The following is a 16,303-nucleotide window of genomic DNA, read 5'->3' as shown; positions in this document are numbered from 1 at the left end:
AGTATAGTCTCATGTGATGTTGGTACTGTCTAATGTGACGATAAAACTGTTAAATGTGAGTAAAAATTAAAGTACCATCAAATATGAGAAAAGTACGGTCAAATAAGATGTTAGTACTGCCCAATGCGACAATGGAACCATCAAATGTGAGGAAAAAAAAAAAAAGAAGGAACCACCGAATGTTGTGATGGTGGTGGTAGTCTTTTTTCTCTCTTCTAGATCTAGTTTTTTGGGGTGGTTTAATGTTTTATGCTCATCTAGTGGTAGTTTTTGGGTGGTATACCCATGTCCGACATAGGTTTAATATAATAATAATTTTATGAAACAAAATTGAATAGACACTTTAGTTGGGGTGGTTATATCCGTGTCGGACACAGTCATTTGGGACACTTCCACAAATGTGGATCTAATGAAAATGACTAAAAAACATAAAACTTGGTGTAGTAGCCTTGATTGATGACTATTTCATATTGGATTTGTAGTTTCAATTCAAGTGTTTACTAAAAAATTTTAAAATTATCAACAATCTTTGGATTGGATTTATTTGCATAACTTGCTAATTGTATAGTCACCCAATTTCCAACCTTAGACACCACAATAAACACACAACTATCATTAAGTTATAGATGTTGCATTAGAACAATTAGAGAGCACATAAGGTTATACATCTTCAATTTTATAGTATATATAAATAATAAAAATATAAACATCAGGAAAGTGACCTCAACAATGTTGTTTTACAAGGAGGTATGCCCCTAAATGCGATGGAAGCTACCAAGGGAGATATGTAGGAAGTTAATTGGTATACCAATTAAGTTTGGAAGAAACCAAGATAAATCCAGCTGATTTTTTTTTGTGAACAAAAGTAATTATTGTGGCTGGGCTAATTTCTTGGGATGCCCTTTTTTTTTTTTTTTTTTTTTTTTTGGTTTTAGATTTTAGATCTAAATTTTTTAATAGCTTTAAAAAAATTACTACTGTAAAAAGCGGTTATTAGTAAATAAAAAAGTGACTTTAGTGATGGGCCCAAATGTAAAGTTATGGTTAGGTGTGATATTGGTATTGCCTACTATGACGATTGAACTGTCAATTGTAAGAAAAAAAAAGGGTACTACCAAATTTGACAAAAATATAGTCAGAAGTGATGTTGGTATTGCCCAATATAATAATAGAATTGTCAAATTTGAGAATAAAAAATAGGGTACCACTGAATGTGACAAAATAGAGTTAGACGTAATGTTGGTACTACTTAATGTGACAATAGAACCATCAAATTTGAGAAAAAAATAAAGGAACTATTATATATGACAGAAAAACTGTCAAATTTAATATTGGAATTCCACAATGTGATAATGGAACTATCAAATTTGAGAAATAAATAAAGAAACCACTAAATGTAACAAACAAACTGTCAAATGTGGTGTTGGAACTGCACAATGTGACGATGAAACCGTCAAATGTGAGAAAAAAAATAAGGGAACAACCGAATGTGACAAAAGAACTGTTAAATGTGATGTTGGAAGTGCACAATGTGAAAATGGAAGCATCAAAGGTGGAAAAAAAAAGAAAAAAAGAAAAAGGGAACCACCAAATGTGAGAAAAGAACTGTCACATGTAATGTTGGAATTGCACAATGTGAGGATGAAACTGTCAAACGTGATAAAAAAAAAATTAAGGGAACCACCCAATGTGACAAATGAACTGTCACATATGATGTTGAAACTACACAATGTGAGGATGAAATTGCCAAATGTGAGAAAAAAGTAAGAAAACTGCCCAATGTGAAAAAAGAACTATCACGTGTGACAAAAATAGAGCAAATGTGATGTTGGTACTGTTTAATGTGACAATGGAACCATCAAATTTGAGAAAAAAAATAAAAGAACTACTATATGTGACAAAATAACTGTCAAATATGATATTGAAATTGCATAATGTGATAATGGAATCGTCAAATGTGAGAAAAAAAATAAGGGAACCACCGAATGTAGCAAAAGAATTGTCAAATGTGATGTTGGAACTGCATAATGTGATGATAGAATCGTCAAATGTGAGAAAAAAAAGTAAAGAAACCACCAAATGTGAGAAAAGAACTATCATATGTGATGTTGGAACTCTACAATGTGAAGATAAAACTGTTAAATGTGATAAAAAAAAGTAAGGGAACCACTAAATGTGACAAAAGAACTGTCATATGTGATGTTGGAATTGTATAGTGTGACAATAGAACCGTCAAATTTGAGAAAAAAATAAGGAACAACTGAATGTGACAAAAGAACTGTTACATATGATGTTGGAACTGCACAATGTGAGGATGAAGCCATCAAATATGAGAAAAAAGTAAGAAAACTGTCAAATGTGAGAAAAAAATAGTCACTTGTAATATTGGAACTACACAATGTGAAGATGGAACCATCAAATGTGAGAAAGTTAGGTTCTAAAGACTTAGGATTTTATGTATTTAGAACTCTACTGTGAATTTTTGGCAAACCATGATCAAAACGAGATGTTTAGTCATGTTTAAACTTACTCAAAGTTGGTTCATTTATGTAAAATTGGAATAAGCTGATGCAGGAATCATTTAAGCTTCTCGGCCTGGTTTGATCGATCGAAACTTAAGCTCAATCAATCGAAAATCGAGTCAAAGGCATTTTCTGCAGAATTCCAACTTAGCTCTAGTTTTGTTTTAAAACGTTTAGGGTTTTCTAATTTGCCCTAGGTATAAAAGGCAAATCCTAGCCACATTTTAGTGTTACTCATATTGTTGTTTGTGTAAATCTCTTGTGAGATCTATAAGGAATTTTCCTTTACATAAGTTTAGGATTATGAAGAAGGAGATTTCTTCAAGAGCTTGATGATCGTTCAGTTGCTGTCATAAGAACTTAAAGAAACATAAGCGGGTGTGCTTGTACTTGTTGGAGAATCCAAAAAAGAAGGAGTCCGTGATTTCAGAGCTTGCACGTGGTCGTGTCAGTAAGATTCTACTGGTGGGTAGCAATTAGATGTTAGTGGTCTAAGTCCTATTGAGCAACTTCGATTCTTTCATAGTGGATTCAGGTTTACCTTGAGGATAGTTAGGTTAAATTCTCCCTGAATTTTTACCGATTTGGTTTCCTAGGTGATCATATCATTGTGTTATTTATATTTTCGTTGCTTTACATGATACGATAGTTTGATTGGGATAACCTAAATTTGGAATTTGGACTAAGTAACAACTTGTCTAATTACTTAGGTTAATCCAATTATGTTTTTAAGGGGTCTAAAAACTATCAACTATCATAATGTAATGTTGAAATTGCACAATGTGAAGATGGAACTGTCAAATATGAAAAAAAAGTAAGAGAACCACTAAATGTGAGAAAAAGAACTATCATATGTGATGTTAGAACTGCATAATCTGAAGATAAAATTGTCAAATGTGAGAAAAATGTAAGGTTACCACTAAATGTGACAAAAGAACTATTACATGTGATGTTGAAATTGCACAATGTGAAGATAGAACCGTCAAATGTGAAAAAAAAAGTAAAAGAATCACTAAATGAGACAAAAGAATTGCCACATGTGATGTTGAAACTGTACAATGTGACGATAGAATCGTCAAACGTAAGGAAAAAAAAAAGGAATCACGGAATGTGACAAAGAAACTGTCACATGTGATGTTGGAACTGCACAATATGAAAATGGAATTGTCAAAAGTGAGAAAAATGTAAAAGGACTACTAAATGTGACAAGAGAACTGTTACATGTGATATTGAAACTGCACAATGTGAAAATAGAATCGTCAAATGTGGGAAAAAAAATAAGGGATCTACTAAATGTGAAAAAAGAAATGTCACATGTGATATTAGAACTGCACAATGTAAGGAGGAAACCGTCAAATGTGAGAAAAATGTAAGGGGACCACTAAATGTGACAAAAGTATTGTCACATATGATGTTAGAATTGCACAATGTGAAAATGAAACCGTCAAATGTGGAAAAAAGAGAGAGTAAAGGAACCACTAAATGTAATAAAAGAACTGTCACATGTGATGTTGAAATTACACAATGTGACGATAGAACCGTCAAATGTAAGAAAAAAAGGGGAACCACCAAATGTGACAAAAGAACTGTCACATCTGATATTAGAACTGCACAATGTGAGGATGAAACCATTCAATGTGAGAAAAAAAATAAGAGAACCACCAAATGTGAGAAAAAAACTGTTACATGTGATATTGGAACTACATAATGTGAAAATGGAACCGTCAAATGTGAGAAAAATGTATGGGGACCACTAAATATGACAAATGAACTGTCACATGTGATGTTGAAACTACCAAATATGAGAAAAGAACTGTCACATGTGATGTCGGAACTACACAATGTGAAGATAGAATCGTTAAATGTGAGAAAAACATAAGGAATTCACTAAATTTGACAAAAGAACTGTCACGTGTGATGTTGGAACTGCACAATGTGATGATGAAACAGTTACATGTGAGAAAAAAAAAGGATCTATCGAATGAGACAAAAAAACTATCACATGTGATATTGAAACTACATAACATAAGGATGGAACCGTCAAATGTGAGAAAAAAATAAGGGAACCATCGAATGAAACAAAAGAACTGTCACATGTGATGTTAGAACTGCACAACATAAGGATGAAACCATCGAATGTGAGAAAAAGTAAGGGAACCACCAATTGTGAGAAAAGAACTATCACATGTGATATTGGAACTGCACAATGTGAAGATGGAACTGTTAAATGTGAGGAAAAAAAGAAGGGAACCACCGAATTTGAGAAAAGAAATGTCACATGTGATGTTGGAATTGCATAATGTGAGGATGAAACCATTAAATGTGAGAAAAAAAAATAAGGGAACCACCGAATGTGACAAAAGAATTGTCACATGTTATGTTGGAATTGCACAATGTGAGGATGAAACCGTCAAATATGAGAAAAAATTAAGTGAACCACCAAATGTGAGAAAAGAACCGTCGCATGTAATGTTGGAACTGCACAATATGAAGATGGAACCTTCAAATATGAAAAAAAAAATAACCTAGTATAGCAGGTTACCTACTAGTGAATATCACACCCCTTTTTTTTGGGTACTATAGAATTACCTGTAGTTGTAAGATTACTTAGAAGAAAATATCATCATTCTTTACATCATTAAATGTTTACCTAATTAATACCATCATTATTATCTCTCTTTAGTAAATATTTCTACGTGTCTCCCTTTTCTCTCTCCACAGCTCCACTTTCCATGCTTTTTTTTTTCTCCCCTCTATAAAACCTCTATCGCTTTTCTCATCTTTTTTAGGAAGATACCTAGACACCCCCCCCCCCCCCCTCTCCTTTCATTCATTCTTTACTTTGTATGTGTTGCTTTTATTTATTTATTTATTTATTTTATTTTTCATACAGAGTTCGGGTTCATTATTTCTTCTGCCCATCTAAATTGATTTTTATTTAATTTTTTTATTATCTAAAGTTGGTCTTGTTATAGTTGTCTGATGCTACTTACAAGTGACTAAAGTGAGGCAACGTCAAAATTAAATTATGTGATTATGTCAAGTTCAACTTCTACCATTATTTTTGACTTTTATCACCACAAGTAATGCAACGTTTTTGGTAATTAAGATTTAAAAATTCAATCACCTACTGTGATGCTAAATGCAGATGCCAAGGTTAATGAATTGATAAATGAGGAGACTATGCATGATCGAAGAGTGCAATAGTTAAGGAAAATTTTTTGGATTGAAGAAGCAGAGGTTATTAAACAAATCCCTTTAAGTTGGAGGAATCCTAAGGATAAGCTGCTCTGGGTAGGCACAAAAGATGGATGTTACAGAGTACGCATAATTTATTTTATTTTTATTTTTGTTTTTTGAGAAGAATGTGATAAGAACTTAACTTTATAAGATAAATGTTGCCCTCTATAGATCACGTTGCAAATCAATTAGGTAAGCATCAGAAAGTGGAGGGAGAAAAAGGAGACACATAGAAAAAAAAATATATATATATATATATATTTGAGAATCCACATAGAAATATCTAATAAAGAGAGATAATAAGGATATTATTAATTAGGTAGGCATTTAATGATGTAAAGAATGATGATATTTTATTTTTGATTGTTATATCTTTTCAAAATCTAAAGCTTAAAAAATGTGTAACTTGAACTTATATATGTGTGTGTGTGTGTTGGGGGGTGGGGGTAAGCGTGAAACAGAGTCAGACGGTACATTGAAATAGACCGGTACCAAAAAATTCTATTTCGATGAACAAACCAAAACAAGTTCTAAAACCATATTTATAACAAATAACCTATGTTTTTTATTTATTATTATTATTATTTTATTTTATTTATTTATTTTTTTTGGCAGGGTGTTCATGTGAACATCCTGACTAACAAGGTGTTCCTGTTTGTCACGCTCATATTGTGTCACATCAGCATTTTTTTTTTTTTCCGATCTAGTCTGGTCTATTTGGTCTAGTTGGTTACTTTTTTTTTTTTTTTAATGTTGATAATAGTTTTTTATAATCAGACAAAAACACTAGTTAGTTTTTAGTGTAGGCGGAGATTGAATCTCAGATCTCTTATAGAACCATCAAAGATTTTATCAATTGATCTAACTAGAACTCAATAGTTGGTTAATTTCAGTCCAGGTTCATTTAGTCCAATTTGGTCAATTCCGCCCAATTCGATCTGTTTGGTTTACTTTGATTTATTCGGTCTATTTTATTCTATTTCCATCTATTTAGTCCATTTTAGTTCATTCTATTCCATTCAATTCACTTCACTCCATTCCGTCCCGTTCGGATCATTTTGGTCCGTTTTGAAATTACCATTCAACTGAAGTGAAAACCCGATTTTCATCTTAGTTAGCGCCCACACAATACACCGATGTGTAATAACAGTGCTATAAAATCTGTATCATCCTTGTCCAACTGTCAATTGCATCATTGTTCCGACGTTCTTCTTACGCAAAACTACAAATTAAATGAAATTAAGCTTCTTTGCCTTGGTGACTAAGAAAGTTCCATAAGTCTTTGCCTAATCTTTATCTCCTTTTTATTTTTTTCATAAACAAAAATACATTTTTGCTTCTGGAACTTACCTGAGCGTTCTATAAAAACGAATATTCTTACCTATAGTCCCTCACGCAAGGAATTCGAATAAGCAAAGCATAGACAAATACCATAGTTTATATAGCTCTCTGCATCTTTCACTTCAGTTTCACGCACTTTCCACAAGAACTGATCAGTGAGAGAGAAAATGGCAGGTGAAGAAAACGTTACCGAGATTTTGATCAACGACGAAGCTCACGACTTTCGCTCGATACTCTCTTCTTCTGAGAGAGACTTTCTTGTCCGCAACAACGGCGATCAGGTACTTTTTGATTCTGTCAACTCTTTTTTTTCATTAAATGATTATTGATGGGTGTCTTTTTTTTTTAACACCTCTCTGATTTTCTAAGCAAATTGGTTGATGGTGGCATGTGATGTGGGCATCTTGGGTTTATTTATCCAACAATGAAAACTGGTTGATGGGACTTTTCTTGTGATTTTCTCGGGAAAATATGGTCTGTGAGAGAGGAAGAGAGAAGAGTTTATGTTGGCTTTGATTGCTGGTTTTATTTCCTATGTAATAAGTAATTTAGCTTATAATCAGTTCATGATTTTGATGCGATTCCTTGGTACTTGTTCATTTATAATTTAGCGAGCATTGATTTCATACTCTCTTTTTTTCACTTCCAAAAAAAAAAAAAAAAAAAAATTTATTGGAATAGTATTGGTGAAATTTGGATTTCTTAAATTTACTTAGTTCTTTTATATGCCCTGCAGTGTTTTTAATTAAAAATAGAGTTTATGAGCAAGAACATAACCATGGCTGATTCATGAAATTCTTTTGTGAAGATCTTGGGCTGTATAGTAGACCCCTGTATTTTATAATACTTACTAAGTTTATTTTTTTTGTTCTTTTTACTTGCAAGTAACTTATATATTTTGGATAAACTAAGGCTGCTAAATAAAATTAAGATTGTGTTTAGGTGAATTTTTTTCCATTAGTAAAGCAATTCAGCTAACAAGTGGAATTTTTTCAGAAAAAATTGTGGTGTTTTTATTTCTTTGGTATATGTCAGTACATCCACATCATATTTCTCAGTTTAGTAGTTCCTGTAGGTCTCTGGTCCCATTGATACATAACTTCATAAAACAATGATGTCTGAAAAAACCTATTAAAAGTTTGATAAGTTTCTATGGAAAGCAAATTTAACAAATGACGAAGCTTTTTAATTGCCAATAGGTTAATTGGGGAGGGGGGGTGGGGGAGTTTAAGAAGAAGAGTTGTTAGCTTATTTATCAAAACCAATGATGAACTCAATGGATGAACGGTGTTAGAATGATTAATTTGTTAAAATTAATTTAAATATTATGAAACTTGCCTTTTTGACTGTATGTAGTGTTCCATGGACCGTAGTCTAGTATTGTACTAGTACGAATGTTATGGAACGAGTTAAGAGGGAATCATTTCTTGAATTGTGAATTTTGCAGGTTAAAATTGAGAGCTTGAACGGGAAGAAGTTGGCATTGTATTTTTCAGCATCATGGTGTGGCCCCTGTCGCCGATTTACCCCAATTTTAATTGAGGTGTACAATGAACTCTCTTCAAAAGGTGATTTTGAGGTCATTTTTGTCTCGGGTGATGAAGATGAGGAGTCCTTCAAAGGGTACTTCTCCAAGATGCCATGGCTTGCAATCCCATTTTCAGATTCAGAGACACGTGATCGCTTGGATGAATTGTTTAAGGTTAGAGGCATACCCCACTGTGTAATCCTTGATGAAGAGGGGAAAGTTGTGAGTGACAATGGAGTTGAGATCATTCGGGAGTATGGAATTGAAGCGTACCCTTTCACACAACAAAAGATCAAAGATTTGAAAGATCAAGAGGAAGCAGCCAGGAAGAATCAGTCCTTGAGATCTATCTTGGTATCCAGCTCACGTGACTTTGTCATTTCATCTGATGGAAAGAAGGTAAATTTTCATGATGTTGCTCGTTATTTTGTTCATTAACATGAAATAGAGTATTCCTCTCCCCTAATCTGTATTTATTCTTGATGTACAAGGTGCCTGTCTCTGAACTTGAAGGAAAGACAGTAGGTCTGTATTTCTCATTATTCTCGTACAAGGCTTGTGATGTTTTTACTCCAAAACTTGATGAGGTTTATGAAAAATTGAAAGCAAAGGGAGAGAACTTTGAGATTGTGTTGATACCACTTGAAGAGGATGAGGAATCATTCAATCAAGGCTTCAAAAGCTTGCATTGGTTTGCACTACCTGTCAAGGACAAGAGCTGTCAAAAGCTAGCTCGGTACTTTGAGCTGGCAGCCCTCCCCACTTTGGTTATTATAGGGCCAGATGGGAAGACTCTTCAATCCAATGTTGCTGAAGCAATTGACGAACATGGGGTTCTGGCATACCCGTTCACGCCAGAAAGGTTCACAGAGCTTGCTGAGGTGGAGAAGGCAAAACAGGAAGCTCAAACCCTGGAGTCAATTTTGGTTTCAGGAGATCAAGATTTTGTCATTGGAAAAGATGGAGTCAAGGTAACCTAAGATTTATTCAATGCTGCAAACTTTATAATAGCTTATGGATTATGTCAGATAATTTGGTCCAACTGTTGTGATGACGAATGAATTCGTACCTCCCACTAACAGTGGACATATTTGTATTTAGTTCTTGGTTTATATGCAATATTCTATGTGCTATGTAGAGAAGTTTGCATCCTGTTAAAATGAATTTGATCACTTGTTTACCTTTCCAGATTCCAGTAACAGATTTAGTGGGAAAAAACATCCTACTTTACTTCTCAGCACATTGGTGCCCTCCATGTCGCGCCTTTCTACCAAAACTTATGGATGCATACCACAAGATCAAGGCAAAGGATGATGCCTTTGAAGTGATTTTCATCTCTAGTGACAGGGATCAAGCCTCTTTTGATGAATTCTTTTCAGGAATGCCTTGGCTAGCGCTTCCCTTTGGTGATCCTAGGAAGGCATCCTTGAGTCGTACTTTCAAGGTCCATGGCATTCCCCTGCTTGTAGCCATTGGACCAAGTGGCAAGACTGTCACGAAAGAAGCTCGAGATATTATAATGATTCATGGGGCTGATGCTTATCCTTTTACTGATGAGCGGTTGAAGGAGATTGAGGCACAAATTGAGGAGTTGGCAAAGGGGTGGCCTGAGAAGTTGAAACTCAAACTCCATGAGGAGCACGAGCTTGTGCTTGCTCGTCGTAGGATTTATACATGTGATGGGTGTGGTGAGGAAGGAAATGTCTGGTCATATTACTGTGATGAGTGTGACTTTGATCTTCATCCAAAGTGTGCCTTGAAAGAAGAAAAAGGAGCCAATGATGATTCCAAGGAGGAAGAAAATCCCCACGAAGGATGGAACTGCGATGGAGAAACCTGCTTCAAAGTTTAATAATACCGTATCTTAAATTTGAGATAATTTGATCTTTAGTGTCCTTTCCTTTTCCTGAGTTATTTGCTTGTGAATTGTGGTGTAAGTCTTAAGTCTTAAGTTTTTAAGTGTGCTATTGTGGTTATAATGGCCTCTCATGTTGAATATAGGGCCAGCCTAAAAGTTATTATGCATACTGATGCAAGTGCTAATGGTTTAAGTTATTAGACTATTAGCAAATCCACGTGTTGCTTGGAAATAAATGAATATGTAATTATTTTGTAATGTGATATAATGTATCATTTATTTTCTAAAATTTCTTGAAGATTATTTTTTTGTTCTTCTTAAAAATTGAACTATTTCTTAAACTATTTTCTATCTCTATCTCTAGTCTCTACTAATACTAGTGTTTAACAGGAACAAATCTACAATACAATACAAACATACAAAGGAGTATGATGTACTTTCATATTAGTCAAGCACTTTTTGGTTGATAACAAAGGAATTAAGTCTTTTTTATTAGAATTATTTTTTGGCACAATTTTGAATGGTTTACTTGCATAGATTTATATTGTTTGAACTTTGAATATAAATATGCATGACAAACCAAAGGAGTTTGAAGAGAAATCTTTCAAAGTCTTCATATATCTTTTTATTAGATTGGAATTTTGAAAATCTAACTCTTAAATTGCATATTATTTATGTTCTTAATATACATGTCTAATTTCTTTCAAATTAGATGTTATTTACTATTTTATCAATAAACTTATTTTTTATACATAATTTTAGGGAAAAAAAAAAAAAAAAACCCCTGAAATGTAAAAATTTGATTAATAACATAACTATTGATCTTTGATTTTCTTGAAATTTTATGGAGAATATAGTAAGAACATGGAATCCAATAGTTAAATTTTCAAAATTTACATCTAATAAAATAAATAAAAGAAGGTTAAAGAGTTTCTTTCTGACCTAAAAAAAATATATATATAAATATAAAGGGAGGAAACATTCATTAAAATAAATAACATTAGTTCCAAAAATTGTAATAACCCATAGGTGCTAGGATCAAAACTTGGCTCTGATAAAGAGGTAGCTTCCCAATGTTTTATTTTATTTTGTTTTATTTTATTTTGTTTTATTTTATTTTGTTTTATTTTTTTAATACTATAAAAGAGAAAAAGGAATAAGATGATGATTTTAAAATAAATAAATAAATAATCATTTTTGACAATTTGGTATAGAATTAAACCAAGAATTTTAAATTACCATTTTGTTTTCAATTGGAAGTATAAAAGAGAAAGGAATAAGATAGTGATATTATAGAAGGAATAATTGGTTTGGTACCTACTTTCCTGGGGCAACCATTCAATTAAAAATGCGGCTTTCCCCACAATCCTCTATCCTCTATAGTCTGAGATATTATGAAGTACTAAGTCCATCTTAAGTATCATCGCACAATTTCTACAACTTGAGAGCTATTATTTTATTGAAAAAGAGTTGAGAGCTATTACATGAGATTTAACTAAGGTTCCTATAAGGACAGAAAAAGAACAAAAGAACCACATTGTGCTCTTGAAATTTTGCAGCATTCCTCAAAGGACCTATCCTAAAAATTGAGGTACTCGCTGCAGAAACTCGAAGGCAAAACTAAGAGCTGCAATCGCCCTGTCCATTCCTCCTCTGGCTTCAAAGTGATAGGTTTCTCAATTGCTGCTCCATCAACACAAAGCATCTGTTTGTACAACTCATCACCGAAATCTACCATTGATTTTCATTTCTTATCCCATGGATTCCAGACCACTGTAATAAGGAAAAGAACACAGTAAGACCAAACAACATCATAATGAGGACCATTTATATGTTAGTGCACGTGAACCAATGGATATAAACCCATAATTATGATTTATGAATACATCAAGGACTGCAATCACATTAGGAGAACTAAGATAAACTCGATCCATCTGCAAGGAAAATATAGGAAAACAATATATCTCTAACACTTACTAATCTCTAGCAACCATCTTTGGTAGAAAACAGTATAGCTCTTACCCTTTTCTCTCTAACAGTTGCATTACACATTCTCTTTCTATTTCTTTGCTTCAAATTCAGGTCCCCAAAAAGAAAGTTATTGGAATTGTACTATCTTACATAGGCCGAAAGCAAATTTGAGAGAAGCCAGGATGGATAGATATTCTGTAAATCTCCAAAGCTTCTATTTTCCAAGTTGAAAACATGAGTTTCATTTTGATCATTGAAGAAAATGCAATTCCTTTTATACCCAGTAAACTCTTCAGCCAAAATCGATAAACAACAATCATTACCCAAAACTAAAGCTCGATCACCCAAGCTTTTTTCCAACTCCCATCGACCCCATTCTTCATCCAGCTTATACACTTTGAAATCAACCACTTTGGGACCATCACAGTCTCTAACATACCGGTTGGTATGTTCTACCCTCCTCCTTTCTTTATTAAAGTATCTATCAACAACATAGAGAGCTCCACATGACTCCACCAACTGCTTCTAGCTACCCAACCCACATAGCAGAGGCAAAAATGGAACCAACTTCAATGACGAATTATCGATCCACGAAACGTTTCCCAATGTATCAATCACATAGAATTGGCCCTTATATACAATAACATTATCATACTCAAAACCGTTATCATCTGCAATGGCTAAACTCCTAGCTCCAGATTTTGCAAAGCTTAATCTTTCGGCAACAAAAATAACAAAAATAGCAGAGACGTTTACATTAGTCTAAAGGCGAATTGGGAAACATAACTACATTATTGGTAGACCTACATTCAATCTGAGTTTATGATTTGTAACATTAAAAAATCTTATCAGATTAATATGGAATTGAAAAGAGTAGAAGTCAAATGGATAAGAATGGTAGTTAGGCTGTCCTAACCTGTCAGCTTTATCTAGCAATGTTTCTTGAGAATACCTGGTGAATGTTATCAATCTGTCTAAATAGAGGTGATTCAAAAAACAAATGCATAATGGATAGAATCTTGACAGAAAATTGCAGCAAATTTGAATTTTAACGAAATGACAGGATAAGAAGGTTTGTTAAAATTACCAAACTTTCAGATTTTAAACAGTTTAAAACAAAAGCATATGTATATTGGAGATTTAATATGATAATTCGTAAAGGAAATGTAGTGGTGAGAAGTTTCAGGGAAAAAACCTATTTGAAGTAAAAAAAGAGTATGCCGATCTTTAATTAATAATGTTGCAGAAAAGAGATAAGGCAGAGTAGCAAATAATAATGGCAGTCACAGTAACTTAACAGTACACCAAATAAATCTGCAATTACTCCACAATCCACACCATTGATTATACTATAAGATGTCACACCTACCACACTTTTACATATTTTTGGTTTCAGTCTTCCTAGAACCAAATCCTTCTTACATAACCACCATCAACAAAGTCTTGCTTAACATCAAATTATTATAGCAGGCAACAACCTAGTACTAAAAAATATTAAATAAATCTGCATAGCCTCTAAATAGAAACCAAATTGAACCAATTTCCATATTATAGTTTTGCAAAAAAAACGTGTTTGCACAACTTCTAAGCAAATGTCAACAATTTTTCTAAGTTTTTTTTGTTAACTTTGTAATAACTATAAAAAACCTTGCAGACTTCAATCACCATTCACACATTATAGATATTGCAGCTTATACACGTTATCATGTGATATTCAACATTAGGGAAATAGATGTGGCTGCCAAAAATTCAATTGGAAAGACTTCTATGACATAATGATGCAGCAACTAAGGCTGTGTTTGGTTCGTGTAAAAGTATTTCCGGAAAATATTCTATTTTCCGGAAATGCTATTTTCCGGAAAGGAAAATATTTTCATGTGTTTGGTTGCATTTCAAAAAATGTTTCGGAAAATATTTTCTGATGTTTGGTTGTGTTCTTGAAAATAGCATAGAAAACACATTTTCACATTTTCTCAAATTTTCTTGGTTACCAAACGATTATATAATATCATTTATTCATCAAAACATAAACAAAACCCAGAAAAAAATCATCAAATCCGGACAAACGAAGGCGAGATCGCGATCGGAGAGATCGCGATCGGCGCGATCGTGATCGGAGCGGTCGGTGCATCGCGATCGGCGGCGCGATGCGTCGATCGCGATCGCGATCGCGCCGACGGCGTGATGCGTCGATCGCGATCGCGATCAACGCGTTCGCGCGATCGCGATCTCTCCGATCGACGCATCGCGCTGCCGATCGCGATCGACGCATTGCGATTGGCAGCGCGATGCGTCGATCACGATCGACGCATCGCGATCGCGCGAAGATCGAAGCGGAGATCGCGATCGGAGCTCTGGGTGGCTGGATCGATCGGAGCTCTCGCACTTGATCTCACTCGTTGGCTTCGATCTCGTTCGTTGGCTTGATCTATTCCGCACTTGATTTCGCTCGTGGGCTGTTGTGTTCTTCGATTGTTTTTTTCTGTTCTTTCTCTCTCGCTCTCGTGTTGTGTTTTCTGTTTTTTCTCTCCCTCTCTCTGCGTTTTGCAAGCCACGGAAATCAATTGAAGTGAAAATGAAGGCAGATTTTCATTTCCGTGGTCAAGGCTTCAAATTTCGGTCAACAGGAAATTCATTTCCGGAAAATAATATTTTCCGTCACAGCCAAACGCTCCATTTTCCGGAAATTGATTTCCGGAATTCATTTGAAGTCGAAACAAACGCACCCTAATATATAAACATATTGTATAACAATATTTAAGAACAACAATTTTTTTTTTTTTTTTAAATGTACATTTGAACTATCTGAATTCTAAATTAGACTACAACCTAAATTTAGTAAAATGGTTTTCATATAAATACAGCTTTATACATAAAATGTTAGTTGAATTCTAATTCAAACCACCTAAATGCAATGCAAATCAATTTAAAAAGTCAAATGCAATCAACTGTAAGTGCAAATCAATTTAAAAGTTTGTAATTGAATGTCACTGAAATGCAATAGAAAAATAAAAGCACTCAATGGAATCAACCCACCTTTTGCAGAGACAACCAACCATTTAGTCAAACTTGGAAAGGATGCTTCAACTCACCCAAATATATAAGTGGAGCATGATCTAATATACCTAGATTAACTTCACAAACAAAACAAACACAATCAGAACTGATTGAGATCAAATACTCTTTGCCCTCCCAAATCACTCTTAAACATGAAGTAGACTAAAACTAATGTAAGAGTATAACTATCGAATTATCAAAAAAAGAAAAAATGCAAAAGTGAGTAAGACATTTTGTCAAACACATGTTGTATACCAGCTGTGTTCTACAATTAAAATGACTCACTGTAAGCCAAAGTAAACTTACAAAATTGGGAATCCATAGGAAGAGTATGATTTGAGATACCTTGAAAGCCCTCAAGTCAATGATGAATTCATAGGCGACTGTTCCATTGACTCCTCGAAAAAGAATGGGGTAGTGGCTCTGTAATGTTCACATCATTATATTATACTAAGAAAACAATGAACTTCTATTTCATGATGCAGAAAGCCAAATGAAATTATTTTTCAAGATCAACACATATATGCAAACATAAAACCAAAAGATGAAAAGGATGAGTTAAGAACCTCAAAATGTTTTGGTTGGTATCTTTGAGGCTTCATTGAGTCTCTTAGAACCCATCATGGCTATGTATGTATATGAAATTGGCAAAATAAGTGCAGAACCCCAAGAAGTAGCAGAGATGGTACCAAGAGGTTGAGCCATTTTTGGTGCTGGAATACCAATTGTTGGTACCTGCAAAGGCGAGAAAAAACATTATAGCAACAGATTGATGAATGTATCTTA

At 33.9% G+C, this 16,303-nt stretch overlaps 1 protein-coding gene and 1 long non-coding RNA gene across 3 annotated transcripts; one reads left to right on the top strand and one right to left on the bottom strand.

Annotated features, from left to right (window-relative positions):
• Positions 1 to 6,976: 6,976 nt before the first annotated feature.
• Positions 6,977 to 10,749, top strand: LOC115982575 (probable nucleoredoxin 1). The gene is made up of 4 exons (XM_031105202.1): positions 6,977 to 7,384; positions 8,551 to 9,030; positions 9,123 to 9,602; positions 9,821 to 10,749. Exons 1-4 carry the CDS (start codon positions 7,271 to 7,273, stop codon positions 10,481 to 10,483), a joined length of 1,737 nt encoding a protein of 578 aa, XP_030961062.1. The 5' UTR covers positions 6,977 to 7,270; the 3' UTR covers positions 10,484 to 10,749.
• Positions 10,750 to 11,920: 1,171 nt separating this feature from the next.
• On the bottom strand, positions 11,921 to 16,097 carry LOC115979328. 2 transcript variants are annotated; one of them, XR_004089027.1, is made up of 3 exons: positions 16,084 to 16,097; positions 15,497 to 15,940; positions 11,921 to 12,262 (listed from the first exon to the last, which is right to left on the bottom strand). It is a non-coding gene; the product is annotated as an uncharacterized LOC115979328 (long non-coding RNA). The 2 variants fall into 2 exon arrangements; XR_004089028.1 differs by lacking the exon at positions 11,921 to 12,262 and having other exon boundaries at positions 15,246 to 15,594; positions 15,824 to 15,940.
• Between the last annotated feature and the right edge of the window lie 206 nt (positions 16,098 to 16,303).

This window comes from Quercus lobata, chromosome 3, assembly GCF_001633185.2.
Source record: "Quercus lobata isolate SW786 chromosome 3, ValleyOak3.0 Primary Assembly, whole genome shotgun sequence".
Lineage (NCBI taxonomy): Eukaryota > Viridiplantae > Streptophyta > Magnoliopsida > Fagales > Fagaceae > Quercus > Quercus lobata.
This window is presented reverse-complemented; position numbering and strand designations above follow the sequence as displayed.